The following is a 24,120-nucleotide window of genomic DNA, read 5'->3' as shown; positions in this document are numbered from 1 at the left end:
CATTCTAAGCGTGACTCAAATGATGTCTGCCGTGGGTGTGCTAGAGTGTTCCAGGGGACTCCGCTGTGTAGGCTGTCCAGGGCACCTATACTGTCTGCCCTGCCCTTCTTCAAAGAGCTGTGTCAGAAGTTGGTTCATTTTAAAGATGTACTCTCACACTTTCATCTGTACTGTTGAGAAAAAAATTTTGTTAATTGCTAAAATGGTAAGGTCTTGTTTTCTTTTTTTGTCAGGGGGTTACTGGGAATTGAACTCAGGGGTACTTGGCCAATGAGCCACATTCCCAGCCCTATTTTGTATTTTATTTAGAGACAGGGTCTCACTGGGTTGTTTAGCACCTCGCTTTTGCTGAGGCTGGCTTTGAACTTGCAATCCTCCTGCCTCAGCAATCCTCCTGCCTCAGCCTCCCAAGCCACTGAGGCACGCTCCACTGCCCTCAGTAGGTCTTGTTTTCTTTAAAGCTCCAAAATCATATATATAGACTTGATTTAATTTTAAACTCTATCATATTTGAGGTAAGAGTCAGATCTTAGAAGCATGTGGCACTCTTAGGATTGCACACGCATGAATCCTACAGAATTCAAACTGCACTGCGACCTGTGCTCACCTTTCTGCCTTTACCCTGATCTGCCGGAAATGCCACTTTAAAATTGGCATTGGCTTCCATATTTTCCCCCAAAGCCAGCCCTTTGTTGGCAGGTGAATGTGCATTTTTAAAGAAATCTCCAAAGTCAACAAAAGGAAAATCTACAAAACAGCACTTGTGGGCATGCGTGGAATGAGAAGCAGGAGCACAAGCGCTGCCAGGGGTGCACGCGCAGTAGGAGCCGGGTTCTGCCGTAGAGTGACAGGCCTCGCACACACCTGGGCTCAACCCTAGGACCGAGTTCTGGTCAGCATGTTTGTGCACAAATCTTGTTTGCTATTGAAAAGATGCGGGAGACGTGTGGCGGACAGAGCAGGCCAGGCAGGGCCGGGCAGTGTGGTCAGCAGCCCCTGACTCTTTGTCTTCACAGTGTGCAGTCTGGTCACCTAACAGCTACACCAAGCCCATTCAGAGTGTGCATCAACTTAGAAGAGACCTCTGAGATGATGTTGGATGCTCATGGCCCTGACCATGGGTTTCAGATCTGCAGACTGTGGAAAACAGTGATGGGGGACAGAACAGCCCAAGCCTTTGGGCCCACAAGAAGCAACAGCCCAGTAGTTACAGCCCCTGAGTCCCAGATGGGACACTTTGCTCTTTTGGGTTCATCTGACACTTGGGCAGGTTTTACACTAGATGTATCCCTTCATTTCACCTTGAATTTTTGCCTGTTTATGGTTTGTTGCTCCTAATTTTCTTTTGAAGAAAGTGAGGATTTACCTCATGATTTTCCTAACTCCACGTGGAGCTTCCAGGGGTTGCTGTGATCCAAAGGGATACAGCGGTCAGTGCTGTCCTGGACAGGGACCCATGAGGTGACTGAGCCCCAAACTCACATTTGAGGCTTTGAGTTCCTAATAATTGTCACAGCCTACCCAAATAAGATCCCTGACTTTTTAACCAGACTTTTAAAACAACAGCTGCAGTTTACTTGAGGACCACATAACAAGCAGTTGACATCCAACACGTGGACCTTTCAATCTTTGATTTTTTTTGTCATTGTGTTGTTTCTGTAAAACTATTATGTGCCTTTGTCATCTCATAGTGATTGAAGATGGGCTGTGCAGAGTGGGGGAGAAGCCACAGATCAGGGTTAGATGGCTGCTAATTTAGTCATCTTCCTGATGGATTGCATATTCTGGTTCTCTTTTCCACTTTAGCATAAACAAATGTCTCAAGGAGGCATTAGTGCCGTCCATGTTATCTGTCTACACATGAAATGAAATAATGGAAGCTAGAAAAGGTGACTGTGGACTCTACTTTAGAATGCCTTTCTACAGTGATGAATGCATTGTCTCCCAATTCATTTCACTTACCAGGACTTTTTCACATGCAAGGGTTAAGTAGGCCTGATCCTCCTCTCAGTGCACCGCTAGAAGAGCCCAGATGAGCAAAGGTTACCTGAACACAGCCAAGAGAGACTTGGAGCTTGCACAGGTGCAGCTCACAGCAGCCAGCAGGGCTCCCTTCCAGGGGGAGCAAGGGTGGCCCTCGTAGGAAGCCGCCGCTAAAACACATCCTAGAGACAGGGAGGCCAGCAGTGAGTTGAAGCAGTTACTGACTTGGAAATAATCCTCCAGAAAAAGCCTGTTCAGAAGCTCAGGGTGCTCTTCACAGGTTCATCTAAGAAACAAAGCAGCCCCAACAGGAGCCACTTCTGAAAACTGGCCCTGGACCGGCTTATGGGGTAAGGACACCCAGAAGGAAATCTAGGATGCTTAAGTCGATCCGGCCATCCACAGGAGGAAGTGAGGCCTGCACCGTGGAGGCACATGTTTATAGCTGCAGTGCGGTAGTCCAGGAGCAGGCGCCTGACGGTTCAGAGACTAACTGAAAGCCATTGACCCGTCTCAGATCCTGTGGGGTAGGTAGGTGCTGTCATGCCCCTCAGCAGTGAACCCTCAGTGAGCTGAGGACCAAAGGTCAAAGTAACACCCCAAGCCCTGCCCACACCATTTGTCTAAGAAGGTTCTTGCAAGTTATCATTGAGTATTGGTACAGAAATTCCCTGAATGGTTTGGTTTGTTATTTAAAAAAAAAAAAAAGAAGAAGAAGAAAGAAAAAGAAAATTAAATCTTTATTACTTTGATTTTTCAAATAGTCCATGTTTAAATTTTTCCTACAAGCAAGAAAGTTAAGTCCATTGGAAACATAACACAGAAAAATCATCGGTATATAGATTTTAAAAAATGATTTATGTTAATCTCTTTAAAGGTCTCATAAAAATGTTGGCTTTTTTACATCTAGAGCCACCAAGTGATAGTTTAATGGCGGTAAATGGGATTGTATAATCATAATTAGTTTGGAACAAATAAGAAAAGCATCTTTTATCCCTCTTCTTAGCTTTACTACTAAGAGTAGCATCACTCCCCCAAACTTTAAAAGTTTCTTAAAGATTTTACATAAGAAAAGCTTTGACTGCAAGGATGAAATAGAACTTCTAAGGCTTTTGCCACGTTGCCACCATCTTTCTTGTTGCTTTGGAATTTCCCCTAGGAGAACTGACCACTTTGCCATTTAAATCTCTTCTCTCATTACCAGCCATCAGAGAAGTGACATTGTGAGACAGTTTTCTCTTCTGGATAGAGGACCCTTCTCTTTTAAGGGTGAAGAGAAGTTATGTCTTACCAAGCATTGGGCAAATTTAGTAAAACGAAGTCAGCAAGAGATGATGTCAGCAGCATTTGGGGCAAGGGGCTGTGAAGATTTGGGAAACTTGAGCTAATCTAAGTACCTGTCCTCTCCTGTGATGAAGAAGCCCTGCCAAAAAGCAGTGGAGAGGGCTGGGATTGTGGCTCAGTGGTAGAGCGCTCACCTTGCATTTGCAATGCACTGGGTTCGATCCTCAGCACCGCACAAAAATAAATAAAAGTATTGTGTCCAACTACAACTAAAAATATATATATTTTTAAAAAGCAGTGGAGGTGTGTGTCTGCTACATAATTTTGGTATGGGGAAATCAGTGTGTTTTTAAACACCCTGACTTCAAAAAGTTAAGTAAAGGGTTGAGGAGAGAGTTAGCAGCGCTTTCTCTCATTTTTTTATATCAGAAAATTTAGGGCAAAGAATTACTTTTTTAATATCCCCACACTGCCCATTTTTTTTGTTGTTTTTTTTTTTTTTTTACCTCTTGTGGTTTTGATGTGAGGATACTAAGCAGTGCTAATAGTCAGATCTTATTAAACATTAGACATTAATTTTGCTTGCTTTTGTAATTCCTGTTCTTATTTCAAGTTCCCTACTCTTGCTAACATTCCTCAACATGAATAATTCTGAACAGGTGTCGTAATTATGAATGTATAGCTTATTTGTACAACTTATGATACACTGTACTGGACAGTTGCCTAGTAGTAGAGTTCAGTCTCTTTCTCCAGGAAACAGTCTGGTTTTAGCAAACATGAAAACTCAGCCCTGCCCCTCACCTGAGTGCTCTATTAGAGTTGACACCAGGACCGTCTACTCTGCTGTGCCGTGCCGTGCGCCGTCAGTCTATGTGTACCTGTGCTTTCTTTTCATATAGGCAAGGCAGCTTTCCTGGCATGAATCAGAGTGGACTTGTGGCTTCCAGCTCTCCCTACAGCCAACCCATGAACAACAGCTCTGGCCTGATGAACACACAGGCACCGCCTTACAACATGACGCCCACCATGGTGAACAGCGCCACAGGTAACCTGGCAGCTCTGGCTCCCAAGGGATACCCTGTCCTACCCTTTCCTAGGCTTCCCAAGTGAATGTGCCCAACCAGCTTGAGAAGATGGATCCACTGGTAAAAATGGAAATAGTACTACTTTTCAACTTCTGGGAAACTGGCTCAGTCTGTTTGAGACTTAAGGGTTACATTATATTCTGTATAAATTACTGTATTCATTCTGTGCTTGTATAATATGTGGACAATATTCAGATATCATTGGTGATTGCTAAGTACAGACACTAAGTTCTGTCTTTGAGAATTGTAAAGAGTATTGGTAGATCCCAAAGTAAGATCTTTGCATTTGACAGTGGTAGAGATAAATTTTGAGAATTCATATTCAGGGGAAATGGCTGCAGGGCAGAGCAGGGAGAGTTGGAAGCACCTTTTCATTTGGGGAAACCCCTCTAAATGTGTACTTGGAAGCAGCTGCTTCCTAAGTGCTATTTGCAGGTCACCTCCATTGAGAAATTGCCATAAATGTCTAATTACATTTAGCTCTTTCAGCCCATTTTGTAGTCTCAACAGTTGCATTCTTACAAAATCATGTCTGATTAGTGCGTTCAGTATTCTGTCAGTTTGTGGGAAACATCACCAATGGCTCAAACTGTATATTTCCCATTTCCCAGAATCTGAGACCTTTGAGTTCCTGGACATCCCAGGCAACAAGTGCTACTTTCCAAATGATGAATTGCTCTGAATTGAGTTGACTGATAGAGACCTTGCAGCAGGACTTGCTCCTTCAGTTAAGGCAGAACTTGACTTAACAGCTCTGTGTCCTCCACCATCTTGTGACATGTCAAGAAAACACTGTAGCCAGATCCCTGGCTCCCTTGTTTACCTTTTTCCATTTGTGCTGCCTTCTGCCACAGTCCTGTCTTGTCCATCTCAAGGGCCAGACACACTCCCTGACTGAACTTCTAAGTCACCGATTTCTAGTCTCATTTAATATTGATATTACCCAATTACTTCCCTTTCGAGGCTTGTGAGAGAGGAAAACAGAAACTATGGGTAAAAGTGGAGGTTTTAAAATAAATAAAATAGCCTCCCTGGTGTCACATAGGTCATATTTCATTTCAGGTAGGTAGTGTTTGTACTAGAGACCAAAGGCCAACAGATGGTAGCCTCCCTTCCCCTACCAGCACTTTCCCTAGTACCAGAGGACCTGGGTTGTGACAGTCTTGTGTTTTCTCTAACTTCCTGAATTAAAACTCCTGGAGAACATTAAATTACACAAATTTTCACCTATTATTAGCAATATTCATTTTTCCCTTTTTTCTTTAGACCCCAGAGCCACTAAACTACCCAACTACAACAGATCTGCAGTGCTCTGCCTACGAAGTGTGTATCTCTGAGAAGCAACCAGTTTAATGGGAATTCATAGAGAGGGTGTCTTTCTACTATTAGTATTAAGATAATTTGCTATTCGTTATTTCATACAGAGAAAATCTGTTCAGTGAATGGCCATTCATCCTCACAGTCTTTTGTATGGGTAGCAGTGTATTTTTATTGAATTGTGCATTTTGACATTGAATTTTTAATAATTTAGACATTTATCAAATTTTAATCTGCACATTTATATAATTTTATTTCATCCTTTGCTGAATAAGTCAAATGCTATAATGATATAAAGTAATCATTCAGCATATCCGAGGAGTCTTGGCCATTTAGCTTGTGCCACATGTATGTTAACAGGTCCAGTCAACCTACGGAACTGAGTCAGCCCCTGGGAAGCCAGCAGTTCAGGGTTACACAGCGGCATAGCTCCTGCTGGGGCTGGGGCTAGGGCTGGGGCTGCCGCGGTGCACTTGACTACAGATGGGTCAAAGCGGCCCTTTGTGGTACCTGTCTCGTTGGTTTAGGCACACTGAGAGGAGGTCAGTGATGACAAATAAGCCCTTCTTCATCAGACTGCACTTTGGGAGAAGGTGAAGATAGTTCAGATGCCAGCCAGGGCTGGTGGTAGATTTCCTGACCTCGGTTTGCAGCCAGAGCAACTGACGTTCCAGCATTCTCTTCACTGAGTTCGAACAGTTGTGCTATAGCAGTGTACAGGGCCAAAAAATCCTCCCGTGTAGTGGCAGACTGTTACAGGCTTCAGTGAACAAGTGATTATTTAAATGGAGCCAGTGTAGGGGTAAATGTGACAACTGTTTCTTCACGTGGAATACCTGGGAAGCTGGATGGAGAGTCGGGACTTCCCTCTTCAGGGTGTTTCCTGCTTCTGTTCTAACTTAGACTTAAAGATTGGAACTACGTATTATGGGCGCAGTTACACTAGATCCTATAGATAGTTGATGAGCAGCCATGAGGCACTGCGCCGAGCCTTCTCCTTGCAGAGCCCTGCTCAAATTCCAGTGGTGAGTCTTTCTGCCAGCTGAGCTTTGGTCGATCCCAGAGGCAGAGCATCATCACTGTCTTGCCAGTGCAAGGCATATCAGCTCTGATAGCCCTTTACAGGGGAAAATGTCAATCACACTACCCAAATTTATGAATCATCTACTTTAAAGATCCTTTAGAATGCTATTAAAACCACAGATTCCTGAGCTCCCATCAGAATTTCTGGGGGTGGGTCCAGGAATCTTCATTCTTAGCAAACTTCTCAGACACTTTTCATGTATGCATGCTAAAGTTTGAGAATTGATTATTTGGAGGTATTTTGCTCAGCAATCGCCTGTAGAAAAGCTGCCAGCTTTGTGTGCCATTAGCAAAGCTGCCTAGAGTGGGATCTCACAGCTGGACAGCTATCTTCTTGGGACCTGACAGTCTTCCATAGAGGAAGCTTTGGGTCCTTTGCACCCTTACTGGTGGTTGATTATCTAAGCAGTTTAAAGGCATTTTGTTTGCTTACTTGCTTGCTTTAAGTTGATGGTTTTAGACAAATTGCTGCTTCCCCAGAAAAAGGATGTGATAAGCTATCAAAATCAGACCTCTTAAACTGGGGGGAAGTGTATGCTGATGTGCCAGGCTGCAGGGGCAGGGCTTTCTTGGAGCATCAGTATGGCTGTGAGGAGAGGTTTGCTGTTCTCCTGGAGCAGCCGTGCACGTCAGGCTTGCTGGGGCTGCTGCATGGGGAGGAGGCACTCATGCAAATTATGGCTTTGTGCCCAGCCTGCTCGTTCTCACTGGCAACCCCCAAGGAAGACCTCATATTGGGATGTTTGAGGGATTCTCTCTGGGCTTTGCCAATCCAGTGAGAAGGAAAGGCTTCCCCCGAGCTTTGTTCATACCTCTTCTAAGTTATGGTAACAGTATGCTTTATAGTTTGCCACATATTAAAGTAGTCATGAACAGATGTATACACATAGGTAGGCCCTTTGTGCTATCAAAAACAAGAAATAAAATATTTTGTGGCGTATGGTATATTACCATGAAAAGAAAAGAGCTGTGTGTGTTTCTGATCCTGACTTACATCTTCTGGGGGTGACTCAGAGCCTGCCGGGAGAGAAGGTAAAGGATGACGGGAGGAGGCAGGAATGAGTGTTTACTTCAGTTTTACTTGTGTCACATGTTCTTTATGTCCTTTTGAATGCATAAAATCCAGGGCAGAATAGCTACCTGAGGACCTTGACCATGCTTGCTTTAAGAAATCATTCTAACTGTTAAATTTCAATGGTAGAGCCAAAGGCTAGTGCTTGAATGTACTTAATAGCGCTCAGGCCGCGCCTTCTACAGCAGCCAGTCCCTCACAGCCCCTCATTGCATCTGAATGTCACATGCTGGATTACTGATGTCAGTGGAGAGAGAACAGTACCCTGATTTAACACATCCTTAGAACAGTGGTGGTCTTTCTTTTCTGGGAAAGGAAAAAAAAATAGTGCCCCTGGTGTACATTGCCTGGGGAAGCATATGGCTCATCACCGTGATTCATTGAGAATTCTGGTAAGAAGTCAAAATAGGCATTTCAACAAAAAGATGAATAAAAGCCATAAGGAAATACCTTGTGATCCACTTAGTAAAATAAAATTTACATTGTGAGGCAGGAGTACTAAGTAAAATTAGAACTCTAAATTCTATCCTTATTCATCTTTCAGAATTATAGAACAATGCAATTTTTGACAGATATCTTACTTGCACATTCAAAATGCCCATTTTAAAATGTATAATAGAGAATGAAGAAACTTGAGGAGTTTCAAACCAACATATGCTTATAGTCATGTAAGTCTGGTTTTTAAGTCAGTAGTTATCACTAATTATCATAATACATATTAGCCCAGTTCTTTATGATTCGAAATTGCTTATGTGTACTTTAACACCTTTAATGCATAAAATATGATATTACTATTCCTATTTTCAAAATAATATTCAGACATGACTTAGAAATACTGTCAACTGTGAGGAAGCCGTCACCAGTGGAGAAGCAGGCCTTAGCAGAAGCCACATGCCACGGCCTCCTGGTGTTCTCTGGAGCTGGGTGCTGTTGTTCTTGCGACCCTCATGAGAGACAGAGCAGGGCTGTGCAGCTGTGGTGCACAGGGCCCTCTCCTCACCTTGTGCCGGTTTTTGACCCTTCTCTTCTTCTGGAAGGAGTGTTTTTCAATGTACAGGTTCTTACTTTGTTAGACCCCAGAGATAAAACTGCACGAAATCAATCCAGCACTTTGAACAAGGCTGTCTTCCTGGTGTAACATCTCTCAGCTGCTTTTTTGAGGTTTCACACATTCACAAAAATAACAGCATTTTTAGCTGATCCCAATAGATTTTTCTCTGCAGCTGCATCACTTGAAAAAGCTTTTTGTTCCAGTTCTTAAAGTCTAAGTATTGAAAGTAATTTGAAAAAAAAGAAAAACATCCCAATTATGATTTGTGTGTGTTGTGATGACTTTAAGGGCTGACAGGGCTGCGAATGGGCTTTGAAAAACCAGCCAGTGTGTCCATGGTGGAAAATACAGGATTTCAGAGTGCATTATTGAGTGTGCTGATGTAAACTCATGGGCACGTGGCATGGTAGGCTTTTTTTGGCAGGACCTATGGTCTCAACCTGCAGCGATGCTAACGATATTAGCAAATTAGCACCACGGAGCTTGCCAGCTAATTCACCAGAGCCTGCTCACTCTCTCACTGCTATAATTAAAACTAATTATTTTCTAAAACATAGTAATACATGAATATGTGCAATAATCATTTTGTAGTGGGCAATCTGTGGAGTCTTTTTTAAAGCTGCCACCCCCACCCTTGGCACATGGTGCCCTGTGTGTACGGCCTGGCTGAGCCAGCACTCTCGCCTTTGCAGCATGTGAACCGGCTTCTGCCCGTCAGACCTCGGGTTCATGTGATTCTGTCAGGAGAGAGCTCATGCTCTCTCCCACCCCCTTGCCTCCCCTTTGATGTCTCACTCAAAGCCCCTCCAGTCAGGGTTGTACAGATGGTTTTCACAGCGGGGTTCTCTGGAAATTCAGCTGTGATTCCCTGGATAGTTATACCAATTCCCTGCTGAATCCTTGTTCTTCCCTTAGAAAGAAATCAAAACCCATAGTTTTAACCTGAAGATGTCCGTTAGTATCTGTGATAAATGTGTGTAAATTAAGTGTTCTCTGGTGAAGCTGTGAGGCCTAGAAGGAGCCCATTGCGTGGGTGGCTTTCCCCCTGCGGTGGTGATCTGAGCTGGCTGTCAAGGGGCTGAGGACTGGAAGTAGTATGCCAGGCTGCAGGGATACCCCAGCACCTTGCAAAGAAATGCACAGCCTTCCCTGCAAAAGGTCTTTTCCAATTATTGTTTTTGAAGTCATTTGGCTAATCATATTCCCTTATTATAGACTAGACCGTATGCAATAAATAAAAAATTTGAATGAAGCAATAAGAAGTTTCAAATAATTTCACAAACTATAGATTATTTGAACTGAGGATATCAGAAGTCACTAAGCCCTCTGGCACCCAGGTAATGAATGGATATACATACCTAGTGTTTGCTTCCAAACCCTGATGAGCATGTAAACAGTTGCTTATTCCATTTGTTGCCTACTCTGTTATAACTAAATAATGTTGATAATAAGTTGGCCTTCGGTGGGGTAGGTTTTCAACACAGAATGGTTGTCACTTTTCTTTTCTTTTTTTTTTTTTTACAAGAAGGATTGCCAAAATGTGGTGCTATTCACATTTCAGAAATAAGAATGCTCCCAGTTACCATTTCTCTCTTCTTTTCTTCCTTCAAGGGAAACTCAGGTGTCCCATGCCTTACTCAGTAACAGTGCTGGCAGCACAGTCGGACAAATCACATGTATAATCCTGACTCTTTCTCCTGTTTTCGATTAGCATCTATGGGTCTTGCAGATATGATGTCTCCCGGTGAATCCAAACTGCCCGTGCCTCTCAAAGCAGATGGCAAAGAAGAAGGCACTCCACAGCCCGAGAGCAAGTCGAAGGTACTTCCTCCCCTGCACGCGGTGTGGGCACTGCCTGGTCAAAGCTGCCATGCTGCTACTCTGCCCTGGTGCTGGCTACCCTTTTTGTTCTCTTGGTCTCTTCTCTCCTGCATGCCTTCATTTTGTGCAACATGTTCTAGTCTTTTCTTTCCCCACCCCCTCCATGGTGTGGATCTGAAAGTTACTAGTTCTTATGGCATTAACTCATGTTGGGGGAGGGGGTGGGGACAAGACCCACCTGAGAAATGCTTTGGGGGTGGGGAGAAGTGAGGGATCTTGCCTGGTTTTGATCCTTGCAGCCATTTTCTCTGCCTTCAGTTTGTAGCTTCCTGTTTTGGCCGCCCAGCAACAACAACATACTTAATATTTTGCTTTCCTGCCTTATTTGATAAATAAGGTGAACAGCTTTTTTTTTTTTTTTCTTTCTTTCATAAGGGGTAACCCATGCTTAGCATTCCATGTAAGCTTGAAGTAAGCATGGTGGCTTTGTGGCCTTATCCAGCATCCAGCAAACTTACCAAATCATACTAATTAAGAATGTTGTTTTAATACCTTATACATGTGTTTGTGTGTGTGTCTGTATATGTCTTATATATATATATATATATATATTATATATATATATATCATATATATATAAATTAGTCTGTTAAACTGGATGTACTTTTTGTTATTTTAAATAAAGTTTGCCCTACCTTTGTCATTTTTTTTTTTTTTATTCCTCTACCACAGGATAGCTACAGCTCTCAGGGTATTTCTCAGCCCCCAACCCCCGGCAACCTGCCAGTCCCTTCCCCAATGTCCCCCAGCTCTGCTAGCATCTCCTCCTTTCATGGAGATGAGAGCGATAGCATTAGCAGCCCAGGCTGGCCAAAGACTCCATCAAGCCCTGTAAGTGGCTCTGGTTGTTTGTTATTTTTGTTTTTTGGGGGTTTTTGGATAATTAATTAATTCTACGTTAATGCTTGCTTGTTGGTTTGTTTTATAAGACTTTTTCTTTATTATTGATCCGTGAAAAGGTTTTCTTTATAAATGATTGCATTTGTAATAAAATGAGTACTGTTTATGTGCATTGTAAAAGTTGGTTTCTGGTAACAGCTGTTTGGTGAAGTGCCCCCGCACAAAACGTGCTGGGCCTGAACTCAGGGGGCATTCTCCAAACAAGCTGTTTCTCCATTTACATGGGAACTGATGGCAGCTATGGACTGATACATTTGGCCCAGCTAAGTCTGTCCTGGGCTGTTCCATCTGAAACATTTCAAAACTACTACCTACCTAAATAAATAAATATACAACCTGGGTATGGTGTGGCATAATATCAGCCCTGCTTCATTTTCAAATCATATGTCTGAATTAACAAACTTACAGAAATGTTAGTGCATGTGAATTTTTAGATTAATAATGTGTACCTATATTGCAATCAGTTGAGGTTGAAAAATGGTGTTCTGCACAAGACTGCTGATAATCTTGAAATATGTGTGATTTCCATATGATATATAAATAACAAATGGTATTGTGTGTATCAGGGACTTCTTTTAGCCTTAATGTCCTTAGAGTTGGGCCTACTAAAGAAATTAATTCTGTGTCATTAAAAAAAAAGAGAGAGAATAATGTGCTGTAGTAACCTTTGTTTTACATTCATATAGGGAATCAAAAGATCTTTTTGAAAAATCTTTAACATATAATTAATTGCCAAGAAGGCTTAATTAACAGGCTAATTTTAAGGCAACGAATTGAAGAGCACAGCCCAGGAAAAGTGAGTCAGAGGGAAGACCACTCTGGCTATGAGGGATCTGGCAATCTAGTCAAAACCCAGAAGGAGTCTGCTATTGATTATCCGCTCACTGGGTTAAATAGATAGAGCTTGACGGGTTGAAGAGTTGGTCTTTCTAGTAAATGTTTGTGAAATTCACACGGAGCTCTGGTACAACCAGCGTTTCCCTTTTCAGAGGAAGAAAGGGCACTTTGTTCTTGCCTTCCCTGGAGATGTGTTTCCATTGCAACCCGAGATGAGACATGCAGTGCTTCCAGGATGTGTGAAGCAGGGCTGAAGAACAGGGAGAGTTGACTCCTTAGTTTTGGTGTCTCTATGTTATTTGCTTTGAGTCTCAGAAGGCAGCAACATTATGTGGGGTTTTTTTTCCCCATAATCCACCCTGGTTATTTTTCCTTCCTCCCTCCCTCCCTCCCTCTCTCTCCCCCTCTCTCCCCCTTTCTCTCTTTTTTCTTTCTTCCTTCTTTCCTCTCTTTATATAGGAAACGGCATTTTGGATCAGTAATGCTTTTAAATGAAAAGGTAAAATTCAAATAATGTTCCAAACACACTCGCACATTGACTCAGAGGAAAAATTTCAGAGGTAGAATATAATAACCTTTAAAACTTCAGGCGATAATTAAGAATAATAATTTACAAAAAGCAGACTGCAAAGCTGGATTTGTGGCTCAGTGGCAGAGCACTGCCTAGCAAATGTGTGACCCTGGGTTCCATCCTCAGCACCACATAGAAATAAATAAATAAAAGGTACTGTTTCCGTCTACAACTAAAAAAAAAAAAAGACTCTACAAACAGATCATGTGTAAATGCTCTCCTTGCTAATCTCAGAATTACAAAGAATGACTGAGGGTGGGTACTGGCTTCTAGCTTACTGGTCAGATTGTCTCCATCCAGCAAGTCTGTAGGAAGAGCTCATCAAAATCCCACTTTCTACTTAAATGTAAGAAAATCAAATAATCCTTGACCCCATTTTCTGTTTCTAATACAGTTACACTTGAAATTGTATATTAACTTTTACTAAATATTTCTACATTCCTTAGTCTTCTAAATTGTTTTATGTTTACAATTTTACAAGCAAACTTTTGGCTCTGGTGCTAGAGAAGCTGTTTGCTAAAGTGAAAGTTGTTATACTCTTGCTTTATATTGGGCAATAGCCACTTTTTTTAATGAGTTGGTAATTCAGGAAGGGGGACCAAAGGAGGGCATCATGAAGGACACGTGTCATTTTCACTATCCAGTCACTGCAAATATATGCAATTCAGGAATATTTAACTGCTCTGTCTGAGATACCACTTCAATTTGTGCTTGCAATTGTTCTTAATAATGTCCCTAATAAAGCCCATCTAACAGCAGGACTGAAAGAGGCAAAATAATAAGCCTGCTGTTGCTTTGACAGTGTACTGTGGACCAACATTGTTTTGTTACAAAACACTCTAAAATAAAAATAAACATTTGTCCATACACATGCACATATACATATCACCAAACATATGGTAAAGACTGTGAAAATGTAAATCTGCCTAAAAGGCTTGAGGGAAATGTACTTTTAGGCTTAATTAAAGTATATGCAATGAAAACATTTGTGGCACCATAAGAATGTCTTGCTGTAGTTTTTTAGCAATTTACATTCCTTTCTTTGCCTCCACAACAGTTTCAGAACAGTAGGATGTAATTTTTACAGCACTCAAGCAGCATTAGATGGTCCTTGGTGACCTGGAAAAGTTACCTGGTCTTTCTGAAGGGCCATCGCTTGTCCATTGCTGGGGGCATGGTGAGGGGAGCCTATGGTAAAGACCTTTATCTAGAGGTTTCCTTGTAGTATATTAATTTTTTTGTTTTGGTTTTCTTCAGTCCTAGGGAAGGAACCCAGGGCCTTATACATGGTAGGCAAGTTCTCTACCCCTGAGCTGCATCCTTAGCCCATGGCTAACGCCTGCAGTCAAGAAGGGGTGTGTTGAGCCTGGTTAGTGGAGAGAGCGATGACACATGTGCTCTTTATCTACTGAGCCTTGTTTCTCCTCCTGTCCTTTTTCTATATTCAGACACCCAGATCCCAGCTGTGGTAATAATTTGGCTAGTGAGCAGGCCTTTCAGCCTGCAGTCTTGCTGATTGCATCCACATTCACTTCACACCTTTCTCACTGAAATCCTGTGGATAGGCTATTTGAATCGGTTCTTGGTTCTTATTTGAATGCTGCCAGACTTTTCACACTTTTTCCTTCCATTGGAACCTTCATATACAAATGTCTATAAGGACCATCAATATTATGGCCACTGTGCTAAGTGCTGTGGATTCAACCTAAAATCTAGTCAAGAGTGCAGTCAGACCAGCAAGCACACGCCAAACAGTTTTACCAACTGTGTAACGAAGGACTGCAAAGGAAACATGAAGTGCTGGCAGATTCAAATAGTCCCCCAGAATTGGTGTCACACAGACGGAGGCCCAACTGTGCGGTGCAGTGTCCTTTGTTATGGTGCCATAAAAGTACTTTGGGGAAAATCTTAATATTAAAAATAAACCTTTTATCTTTACACATTTTTCTAATTTTAGGAGAACAAATTGAGATAGCACAAGTTAACAAAGAAAGGTGACAAAAGTTAAAACTAAGCAGCTGATCGCACCTCAGGCCTGCTCCAAGTTGTAGGCATCACTGCCTTCCGATAGCGGGAGCAACCTGTCTACACCCCAGTCGTGATTAGCCACTCCCCAGTCTCAGTTTAGAGAGGACCATGGCAGGTGGAGGGGCTGGGGTTGTGCCCCAGGGGTAGAGCACTTGCCTAGCACATGCGAGATACTGAGTTCAATCCTCAGCACCACCTAAATATAAATAAGTAAATAAAATAGAGATATTATGTCCAACTACAACTAAAAAAAAAATTTTTAAAAACTAAATAGATGACAAATGGATCTTAAATTTAGGGTAAGGATAAAATTAGTCATTTTAAATTGAAATGATTGCTTTTATTTCTCATATCTTTAATCTCAAACTTTACCTCTCAGTTTTTCACAAGTGACATGAAAGAAGGAAGACGTTTTTTAATTTAACTGATTACAGGAGATAATACTTTCTTCCTCATTTTCTTATTATTTCAAAACTTCACTTTTGGAAAACACAGGACTTATTTTTTCTAGTGTGTCTCCCCAAAAGAAAAGCAGCTCAGTACTAGCATGTACCTGGCAGCAGCATCCTGCTGATGACACCCATGTCCTGCAGTGCAGTCAGTCTGAGAGTCCAGTGTGAGCTGTGTAGACACTTTGTCTTCCACCTCCAATAATCCTGGGGTACAGTAGCACAGAAGGAAGGACATGTGTGTACATAACCTGGATGCATGTGGGCATACGATATATGGATGGATATGGATGTATGTTTTAAGTTCTTACCTAAAATAATTTCTTGCCACGAGTGGTGGCATATGCCTATAATCCCAGCAGTTTGGGAGACTGAGGCAGGAGGATTGCAAATTCAAGGCTAGCTTCAGCAACTTAGCGAGACCCTATTTCAAAAATTTTAAAAAAGGACTGCAGATTGGCTCAGTGGTAGTGAGCCAACAGGTTAAATTCCTAGTACCACAAAGTAGCAATGATTATGATAATTTCTAAGTGAGTTGAAGTTTTAACATCAGCACCAAAGTCAGTTCTCAAAAGCTCACACTATTTTTTATCCTACCATTCTACATTTTAATCTACATCAACTGCGTCACCCATAATTATATATTTTATGTAAAGATTTTATGCCTCAGTAATTCTAAAGGTGAAGGCTTGATACTGCAGCCAGATGGCTTTGGACAGTGGCATGGCAGACGGGAGCTGCCACTCTAGAGGCTCTGAGGGTTCCGTTCTCAGGCATTCTTTTTCAGCGCCTGACTTATTACTAAGGGTCATGTCAAGAAATAAGGTGTAACAGCCAAGCACAGTGTCAGTCATGTTATTGACCATCCTCCCACACCAAATTTCAGCTATATATTTTAAACCATGTTAATGCTAAAAAAAATTAAAAGGAAAAAAAAACAGGACTGTTTCAAATAGTGACTATATTGCCAGTGACAGCCTAGTAAATACTCAGGAAAAAATGAAATAAATTATTTGTTCCAGGGAAATCTTTTTTTCTTTTAATTTTTTTAGTTGTAGATGGACACAATACCCTTCTTTTATTTATTTATTTTTATGTGGTTCTGAGGAGCAAACCCAGTGCCTCACACATGCCAGGCCAGCCCTCTACCACTGAGCCACAGCCCTGGCCCCCAGGGAAATCTTTATTGAAAACTTAGCAGTGGTTTTACACAATACCCTAGCATTACAGATATTTTAAATACATACACATTATTACAAGGATAGAGACAAAAGATAGGAAGGAATGTAACAGGGCTGCATAGAACTGACAGAGCCACCTGGCCAGATCCACGATCCAGAGGGAAGGTGAACATTTTTACAGAAGTGCTGAGGGTGAGGCCCACGTGTGGCTGGAGCAGGAGTTGAGAGCTATTAAAAGAAGAATCTGAGAGCCCCTTGGCCTGACAGCAGCTCGGGCAGTGTTGAGTGGGGAGAGCCATGAAGAGCTGAACCCTGGCCCGGCACATGCACCAGCTCAGGGCCAGACTTTGTGTTTCTCAGCAAGTGCCGCTGTCACTCCTCTGAGTGATTCAGGGTTTTCATGAGACACACACTAGCCATTCTTTTATTATTATTATTTCTTTTTTTTTTTTTTTTTTAGTTGTAGATGGACAGGATACGTTTATTTATTTTTATGTGGTGCTGAGGATCGAACCCAGTGCCTCAAAGATGCCAGGCGAGGACTCTGCCACTGAGCCACAGCCCTGGCCCCACACTAGCCATTCTTGGTGTGACAAGGAAAAGTAGGAATAGATTTAGTTTGGGGGCTCTGCAGTATGACAGGTAATATTTTTAATTCACTGTGATCCTTCTCTGAGCTAGAACCTTTTCTTTTAAAAAATGCCAATGACACTTCATTGGAATGTTGCCTTCTGGGATTCAACGCTTATAAGTTAAAGCAGGTTTCTGTTTATTTTGGTTTAGTTTTTTAAGTGTCTAAAAGGGAAAGTTTGGGCCCTTTTATTTAAAGTCAAAATAAAATCTTAACTAAGAGAATGTGTAGTCTGTGCCTGAACTAGTAGCCTTCATTCCTGACTGTCATGTGATAGCAGTAGTTTTTACTGTCGTCTCTTCTTGTTGGTGGGCTCACAATGTTTCCTCACCTTCTTCCCTCCACCTCCCTGCCCGTCTCCACATGCTCTCTCTGGCACTAGAAGTCCAGTTCATCCACCACCACTGGGGAGAAGATCACAAAAGTCTACGAGCTGGGGAACGAGCCAGAGAGGAAGCTGTGGGTAGACCGGTATCTGACGTTCATGGAAGAGAGGGGCTCCCCGGTCTCCAGTCTGCCTGCAGTGGGCAAGAAGCCCCTGGACCTGTTCCGGCTCTATGTCTGTGTCAAAGAGATTGGAGGTTTGGCCCAGGTAAGAATGAGTAAATGATTTAGAAGTCATTGCAAGCAGAATCTTACAGAAGCTTTCATTGAATATGTGGACTCAGGGGGTTCTTTGTTTGTTTTTCTTTTTTGGGGTACCAGGAATTGAATTCAGAGGCACTCGACCACTAGCCACATCCCCAGCCCTATTTTGTATTTTATTTAGAGGCAGGGTCTCACTGAGTTGCTTCACATGTAGCTTTTGCTGAGGCTGGCTTTGAACTCATCATTCTCCTGCCACAGTCTACCAAGCCACTGCGATTACAGGAGTGCACCACCACACCTGGCTGGAATCAGGTTTTTCTCTCACAAAGGAAATGCTAAACCTATTGGAAGGTCACCTTCCGGTTGGGAAAAGGGGTGACTCTGCCACAATTCAGTGTGACCTCGGTAGCCCTAGAATTCTCTGGAATCTGCCATGAGTTCATATAAACACTTTAGAAATGTTTTGTGAATGGCTGAATTAATTATCTGGATCAGATATAAATCACATTCACTGTTTCCCTCTGTCCAGAGCAACTTATCACAGAAATTAAGTCATCCTGGTAAAGCCACGTCCATGACCTCTGGGCAGTGAGGAGGCTGCTGTGTGGTTTGTAGTAGAGCTGGGCTAGAGCGGAACAGGGGAGGCGGCCTGGGTATAGAGCTCCAGGAGGTGCTCATGGTCCCCTAAATCTTATGACCTGGGCACCTACTTTGCTCACCCCAGCCCTACCATTTTTCAGTAAGGAGCCTAGTTGTTTGGACATATCCTGTCATAGAAACATGTGAGGGTACTAAATCATGAGCTAGTGTCACACTGTGGCCTTTGTCTTTCTATATGCCCACAAGGTGCACGGTCAACAGACCCAAATCCTAGATGAGGATGCCATGTGTCAAGACTGTAATCCCAGCAGCTCAGCTTAGGCAAAAGGATCACAGGCCCAATTTAGGGAAACCCTGTCTCAAAATTAAAAATAAAAAAAGCTGGGGAAGTAGCTTAGTGGTAGAATGCTTACCTAGCACAGGTAAGGCCTTGGGTTCAATACCTAGTGCAGGGGATGGGGTAGAATAGATGAAGAAACTCTAATAACAGGATAAAGTACAATAATATAGTGGCCCAGGGACATTCCCACAGTAGGTAGCAGAGCCAGATCTGTCTGACTCCAAAACATGCCTTTTTGATCCCCCAGTAGTTCTCCACCCCAGCTGTGTATGAAAATCTCCTGGGTCCCACCCCAGACCAGTGAAATAAGACAGCCTCCATTCCTGGGACCAGGGTGACCAGATCACTATTCAAGGGCAAGTCTTCATTCATAAGTATCACTGAGGGCCTGCTGTGTCTCATGCTACCACTTTGGGGGACACAGAGGGGACTTTTGTTCTTGGCCTTCCCACTGGACACCCGACTAAGGCCTATGACAGAAACTATTAAAGCTTTTTCCAAGACTCTGCATCATTGGATACGAGTTATGTGACACAGACCCATGGGAGTGATGGTCATCAGAGAGAGTGATCCAGATACCTCTTCCCACCACCTTCTCCCACTCCCCACGTTCCTACACCTAGACTTTTTCCAACAGAGACTTCAGAATCACCAAGACCATCAACCTGGTATCATGTAGCAGTTGTCGGGCTACCTTATTGTGACCCCCTCAGCAGTGCATACCCAGATTGGATCTGCAGACATGAATCTTTGCTAGCTTACTAATGAGAGGGTTACTCCCATGTAGCTGGGGACAGCTGCACCCGTGCACCGACCAGCTCAAACTCACCCGCTCAGGCTGCCCCAAACAGCATGCTGACTGGTTTTGAGGCAGCCACAGGCCTGCTGTTTGCAGCCTTGTGTTAAGTGGCAGAAGAGGCTTTTCCCTTAGCATTCCACAGTTGGTTTATTCTGCGTCATTCAGTACTAGATGCATGGACGTAAAGAGCCCTGTAAGAAAGGTGGACTCTAGAAATTCAACATTTCATGAAAAGCTGCTGTCTCCTTGACCCTTTAGCCCTACTTAGCACAGCAGACACCAAAGGCACATCCTGCCCCAAGTCATTTGTAGATCTCCACGTTTCACTGTGTGTCTGACCTTTCATAACCTGCTCCCAGAAGGGAATGAGGTGAAATAGTGCCCTGAATCTTTATGTTGCACCTCAGGACCTCCTTATCATCTTGCCCTATATGTTCCTGCACTTGTCCCCGTCCCTTCTGCAGTGGAGGTGTCTCCAGCCTGAGTGGGCTCATCTGTGCAGTACTTACAAATGTCGGCCCCCACCCAGCCTCTGAGCTGGGGGCAAAGTGCTCAGCCAGGGAGCCACGGCACCACGACGTGTTTTTAAGTTGGGGGCATTTGGTTACAAGGACTCACCGCCTTTGCACAGGTGCTGCTTCTGCCCACATCACAAGAATCCTTCAGTGAGAGGGCATTGGACAGATGGACATGGCCAGAGTTACAGTCTCAGTTTGGGAACTACTGGCTGTTGGAGAAAAGCACACTTAAATTGAAAAACTGTGCTATTACTTTTAAAGCCATTCTTTGATGCCCTTTTTCCTTAATTGGCCATGGGGTGGGATGGGTGTAAGCAGGAGTACCCTTCACTGGAGGACCCTGTGGAAGGCCTCAGGAGCTGGAGCCAGTAGAAGGCCTCTGTGAGCGTGCCTTTATGTCGCTATCAGCAGGTTGCTTAATGGCTTCATAACTGTGAACGCTGTCTGTGCTGCGAGTGGGAGTAATGAGCATTAGTTAAAAGAGGCAAATGAAAAAAAGTCAACCAAGACATTAAGTGCTTTTTTTGTCTCCTGGCTTTAAACAAGCCACTTTGCTGCAAACCAGTGATCCTGCTGTTTCTTCTCTTTTTCTTTTTCTGCTAGGTTAATAAAAACAAGAAGTGGCGTGAGCTGGCAACCAACCTAAATGTTGGCACTTCAAGCAGTGCAGCGAGCTCCCTGAAAAAGCAGTATATCCAGTACCTGTTTGCTTTCGAGTGCAAGATCGAGCGAGGGGAGGAGCCCCCACCTGAAGTCTTCAGCACCGGGGACACGAAGAAGCAGCCCAAACTCCAGCCGCCATCTCCTGGTAGGTGGCAGCGCTACAGCTGGCAGAGGAAAGCCCACGGTGCTAGAGGCCAGAACTGGAGGCTGCACAGCTGTGGGGACAGGGAGAGAGGAGAGGAGGGGCGTTCCAGACCTTTGAGAGGAAGTGGTGTCTCCTTTTATTTTATTGTTTAATTGGACCCACTGGCAATGCTTAGGAAAGTGAGCGTAAGATTTGGGGTGTTGCCCTCTGTGGTCGGCACCTGAAAGGCCTCACTCTTTTGCTTTTACCTAATTTAGTCAAAATGGACTTTGCAATTCTGAGCTATATGTCTTTATTTCTTATACAAGAATTTTTAAATACGCCACATAACTGCATAAAATAAACATCACATTCACCTGTTCCGAAATTTAGCCCTGCTGCACCATGTCACCTGTAGGTATAACAGCTGGCTAGTGCCAACCCTTCCTCTTCCCAGGGTTCAGGTTTGTATATTAGCAAAATGAAATTCGTACTTGGTTTCTGATGTCCCCTACCCAGCAGGTTCTCATTTTGCAGGAATCCCGTGAACCACCATCAAGATCCGTCCATCCCTACTTCTGAAAGGGGTTGAGTGGTGAGCTTAGACGGAGTCCAGAGTCAGGACCCTGCATGCGTGTGGCTCTCCAGGCAGACATGGTGCCTGTGCCTGCCTCTCCAGCCCCTGGGAGAGCCTGCCCTTCTTTGCAGCTCTCCCACTGGCCTTCATTCTCCCACTTAGGATTCAGATTTGAAGTTACCAAGTCTCTTACTCTGATAGTAAATGCAGGACTTGAGGCAGGAAGAAGCTGGCAGCATGCTCTGCTCTAGGTGACCTTCCCACCCGAGAAAATCCCACCAATTCTGTTTTTGGCCACTCGTCATTACAGAGGACATTTCCAAGCCCAGTGACTTTCAGCAGTGACTTTGCTGTGCTGTTCCCTGTCCCACACAGGAGACAGAGGCTACACACACTGCTGGTGTAAGCACAGCCTTCTCTGAGCAAAGCTGTCGCTCTGTTCTGGTTGTATACAGTAGGCCAAGAGCTTTCAGCATGCTCATCACTTTGCCTTCGTATCAGTCCTGGCTCTTGATGCTGTTAGGTACCCCTGAGAAAGCAAAGGCAGGAAGAAGCCAAGTTCCTCACAGCCACGCAGCAGGGCCACAGGAGGTCAGATTTGGGGTGTTTGACTCTAGCTCATTCACTGAACCCACCAAATGCCTCAGCTTGTATGACAATGTCTTTGTAGCAGATAAATGGTTGATACCTAGAAGGCAGAGAAGGGAGTTGTTCCCTTTTGATGATTGCCTCCAGCTGCTGTCTGGATGGCAAAGCTGGTATCTAAGGTTGCCAGTCAAGCCGTCTCACGTAAATACTTTTCAGCCTGGAGTACGCTTGTAGAAAACACACCTAGATTTAGACCTGTAGGTTCCAAGTATAAGGAGGAATCCTCCTCTCTGACCCCACCCTTAAAAATCCTGAGCCTTTGTCACTTAGGGTGTTTCTGAAAAACTGGGAAATCTAATTTTTTAAATTGCATGTTACATTGAGTTCACAGAATGAAAGAAGCTTGCCACAAACAGCTCTGAAACTATTTTTCCAAAATAAAAACTCAGTGGGGTGCAGGGAACAAAGTGGTGATGTCTGCAAAGATCCAGTGCTTGTGTGGAGATTGCTCTCCCAGCATGCCTCAGCCCAGCACTGAAGCCCCACCACAGTCCAGATCCTCCAGAAAGTGGAGGCCTGTTCTAACCGCTGGCTCTTTCCTTCCCCTTTTCTAAAACTGCTGCCTTTAGGATGGCATTACATTTGAGCTAAATAAAAGAGGTTAGATTGTGCATGCACCCTTTGGATCAGATGGAGCTGGGGTCCTGCCTGTGACACAGGAGGCAGTGAAAACAGAGCTTCCTGGCCTTGATTGTGAATTCAGTGGCCAGCTAGGAGAGCACCGTGCTGAGTTCTGTGGACCCCACAAAGACTGGCCAGAGGGTAGTGAGCAGTGGCGTCCTCACATCCGAAGTCAGACCTTGCATCAGTTGTCTGTGCACCTGTCTGGTGGCCTGTCTGGGCCTAATGCCACCACTAAGGAGAGTATCTCTGAAACATTTGTATTGCCAAAGAAGGAAATTAAAAATCTTCCTCACTATTCTCCATGTCAGTATCTCATGAAAGATTATTCCATAATCTTTAATCTAATTTTCAGGGGGAAAAAAGTGTTCTTTGAAGTCATTAAGAACACAATTATAGGGCTGGGGTTGTGGCTCAGTGGTAGAGCATTTGTCTAGCATGCATGAGGCACTGGGTTAGATTCTCAGCACCCCATACAAATAAATAAAATAAAGGTCCATCAAATATTTTAATGTATTTTTTAAAAATACTTTTAAAAACCCACAATTATAGAAGGATGCAGTAGCACCACCTGTAATCTTAGAGACTCAGGAAACTGAGGCAGGAGGATCACAAGTTCACAACCAGCCTCAGCAACTTGGCAAGCCCTAAGCAACTCAGAGAGACCCTATCTCTAAATAAAATATAAAAAAGGGCTGGGGATGTGGTTCAGTGGGTAAGCCGCATTTGGTTCAATGCCCAGTACCAAAAAAAGAAGAACATGATTCCAGTTTATTCCTATCAGCACATCCAGGTAAACTAAACTAAATGATTCCCAAGAAACATTCTAGATTTTTGTCCAAATAGTCTCTGAACCAAATGAAAAAGCTAAATCACAGCCGTATGCCTGTAATCCCAGCGTCTGGGGAGGCTGAGACAGGAGGATCACAAATTCAGAGCCAGCCTCAGCAGTTTAGCAAGGCCTTAAGCAAATCAATGAGATCCTGCCTCTAAATAGAAACATATAAAAGGGCTGGGGATGTGGCTCAATGGTGGAGTGCCCCTGGGTTTAATCCCCAGTACCAAGAAAAAGAAATGAAAAGAAAAAGCTAAATCACTTGGCTGTATTCTAAGAGCATTGCATTGGTACAGCTTTGATTTGATGTGGCTTCTGTGGCTCAAGATATCCGTATAGTCGGTCACTGGAGGCATGACCTCTTCGCCTCTGGGGCTACATTGCATAGGCACACTAGACACCCAGGTGTGCCACAGGAACCTGGACAAGGCCTTGGGCTGTGGTCTGCATCTCT

The 24,120-nt window shown here is 43.5% G+C and overlaps 1 protein-coding gene across 3 annotated transcripts in view; it reads left to right on the top strand.

Annotated features, from left to right (window-relative positions):
• Positions 1 to 24,120, top strand: part of Arid1b (AT-rich interaction domain 1B) — a 402,089-nt gene that overhangs the window by 354,769 nt on the left and 23,200 nt on the right. For 2 of the 3 annotated variants that reach the window (XM_076858094.2, XM_076858092.2), the window contains exons 9-13: positions 4,167 to 4,312; positions 10,587 to 10,696; positions 11,429 to 11,587; positions 17,736 to 17,945; positions 20,802 to 21,006. In XM_076858094.2, coding sequence (XP_076714209.2) covers positions 4,167 to 4,312; positions 10,587 to 10,696; positions 11,429 to 11,587; positions 17,736 to 17,945; positions 20,802 to 21,006 — 830 coding nt within the window. The remainder of the gene's footprint in view (positions 1 to 4,166; positions 4,313 to 10,586; positions 10,697 to 11,428; positions 11,588 to 17,735; positions 17,946 to 20,801; positions 21,007 to 24,120) is intronic. The other variant, XM_076858093.2, reaches the window with a different exon arrangement.

Source organism: Callospermophilus lateralis, chromosome 6 (genome assembly GCF_048772815.1).
Source record: "Callospermophilus lateralis isolate mCalLat2 chromosome 6, mCalLat2.hap1, whole genome shotgun sequence".
NCBI lineage: Eukaryota > Metazoa > Chordata > Mammalia > Rodentia > Sciuridae > Callospermophilus > Callospermophilus lateralis.
The sequence above is the reverse complement of the archived record's forward strand: the minus strand, read 5'-3'. Positions and strand labels throughout refer to the sequence as shown.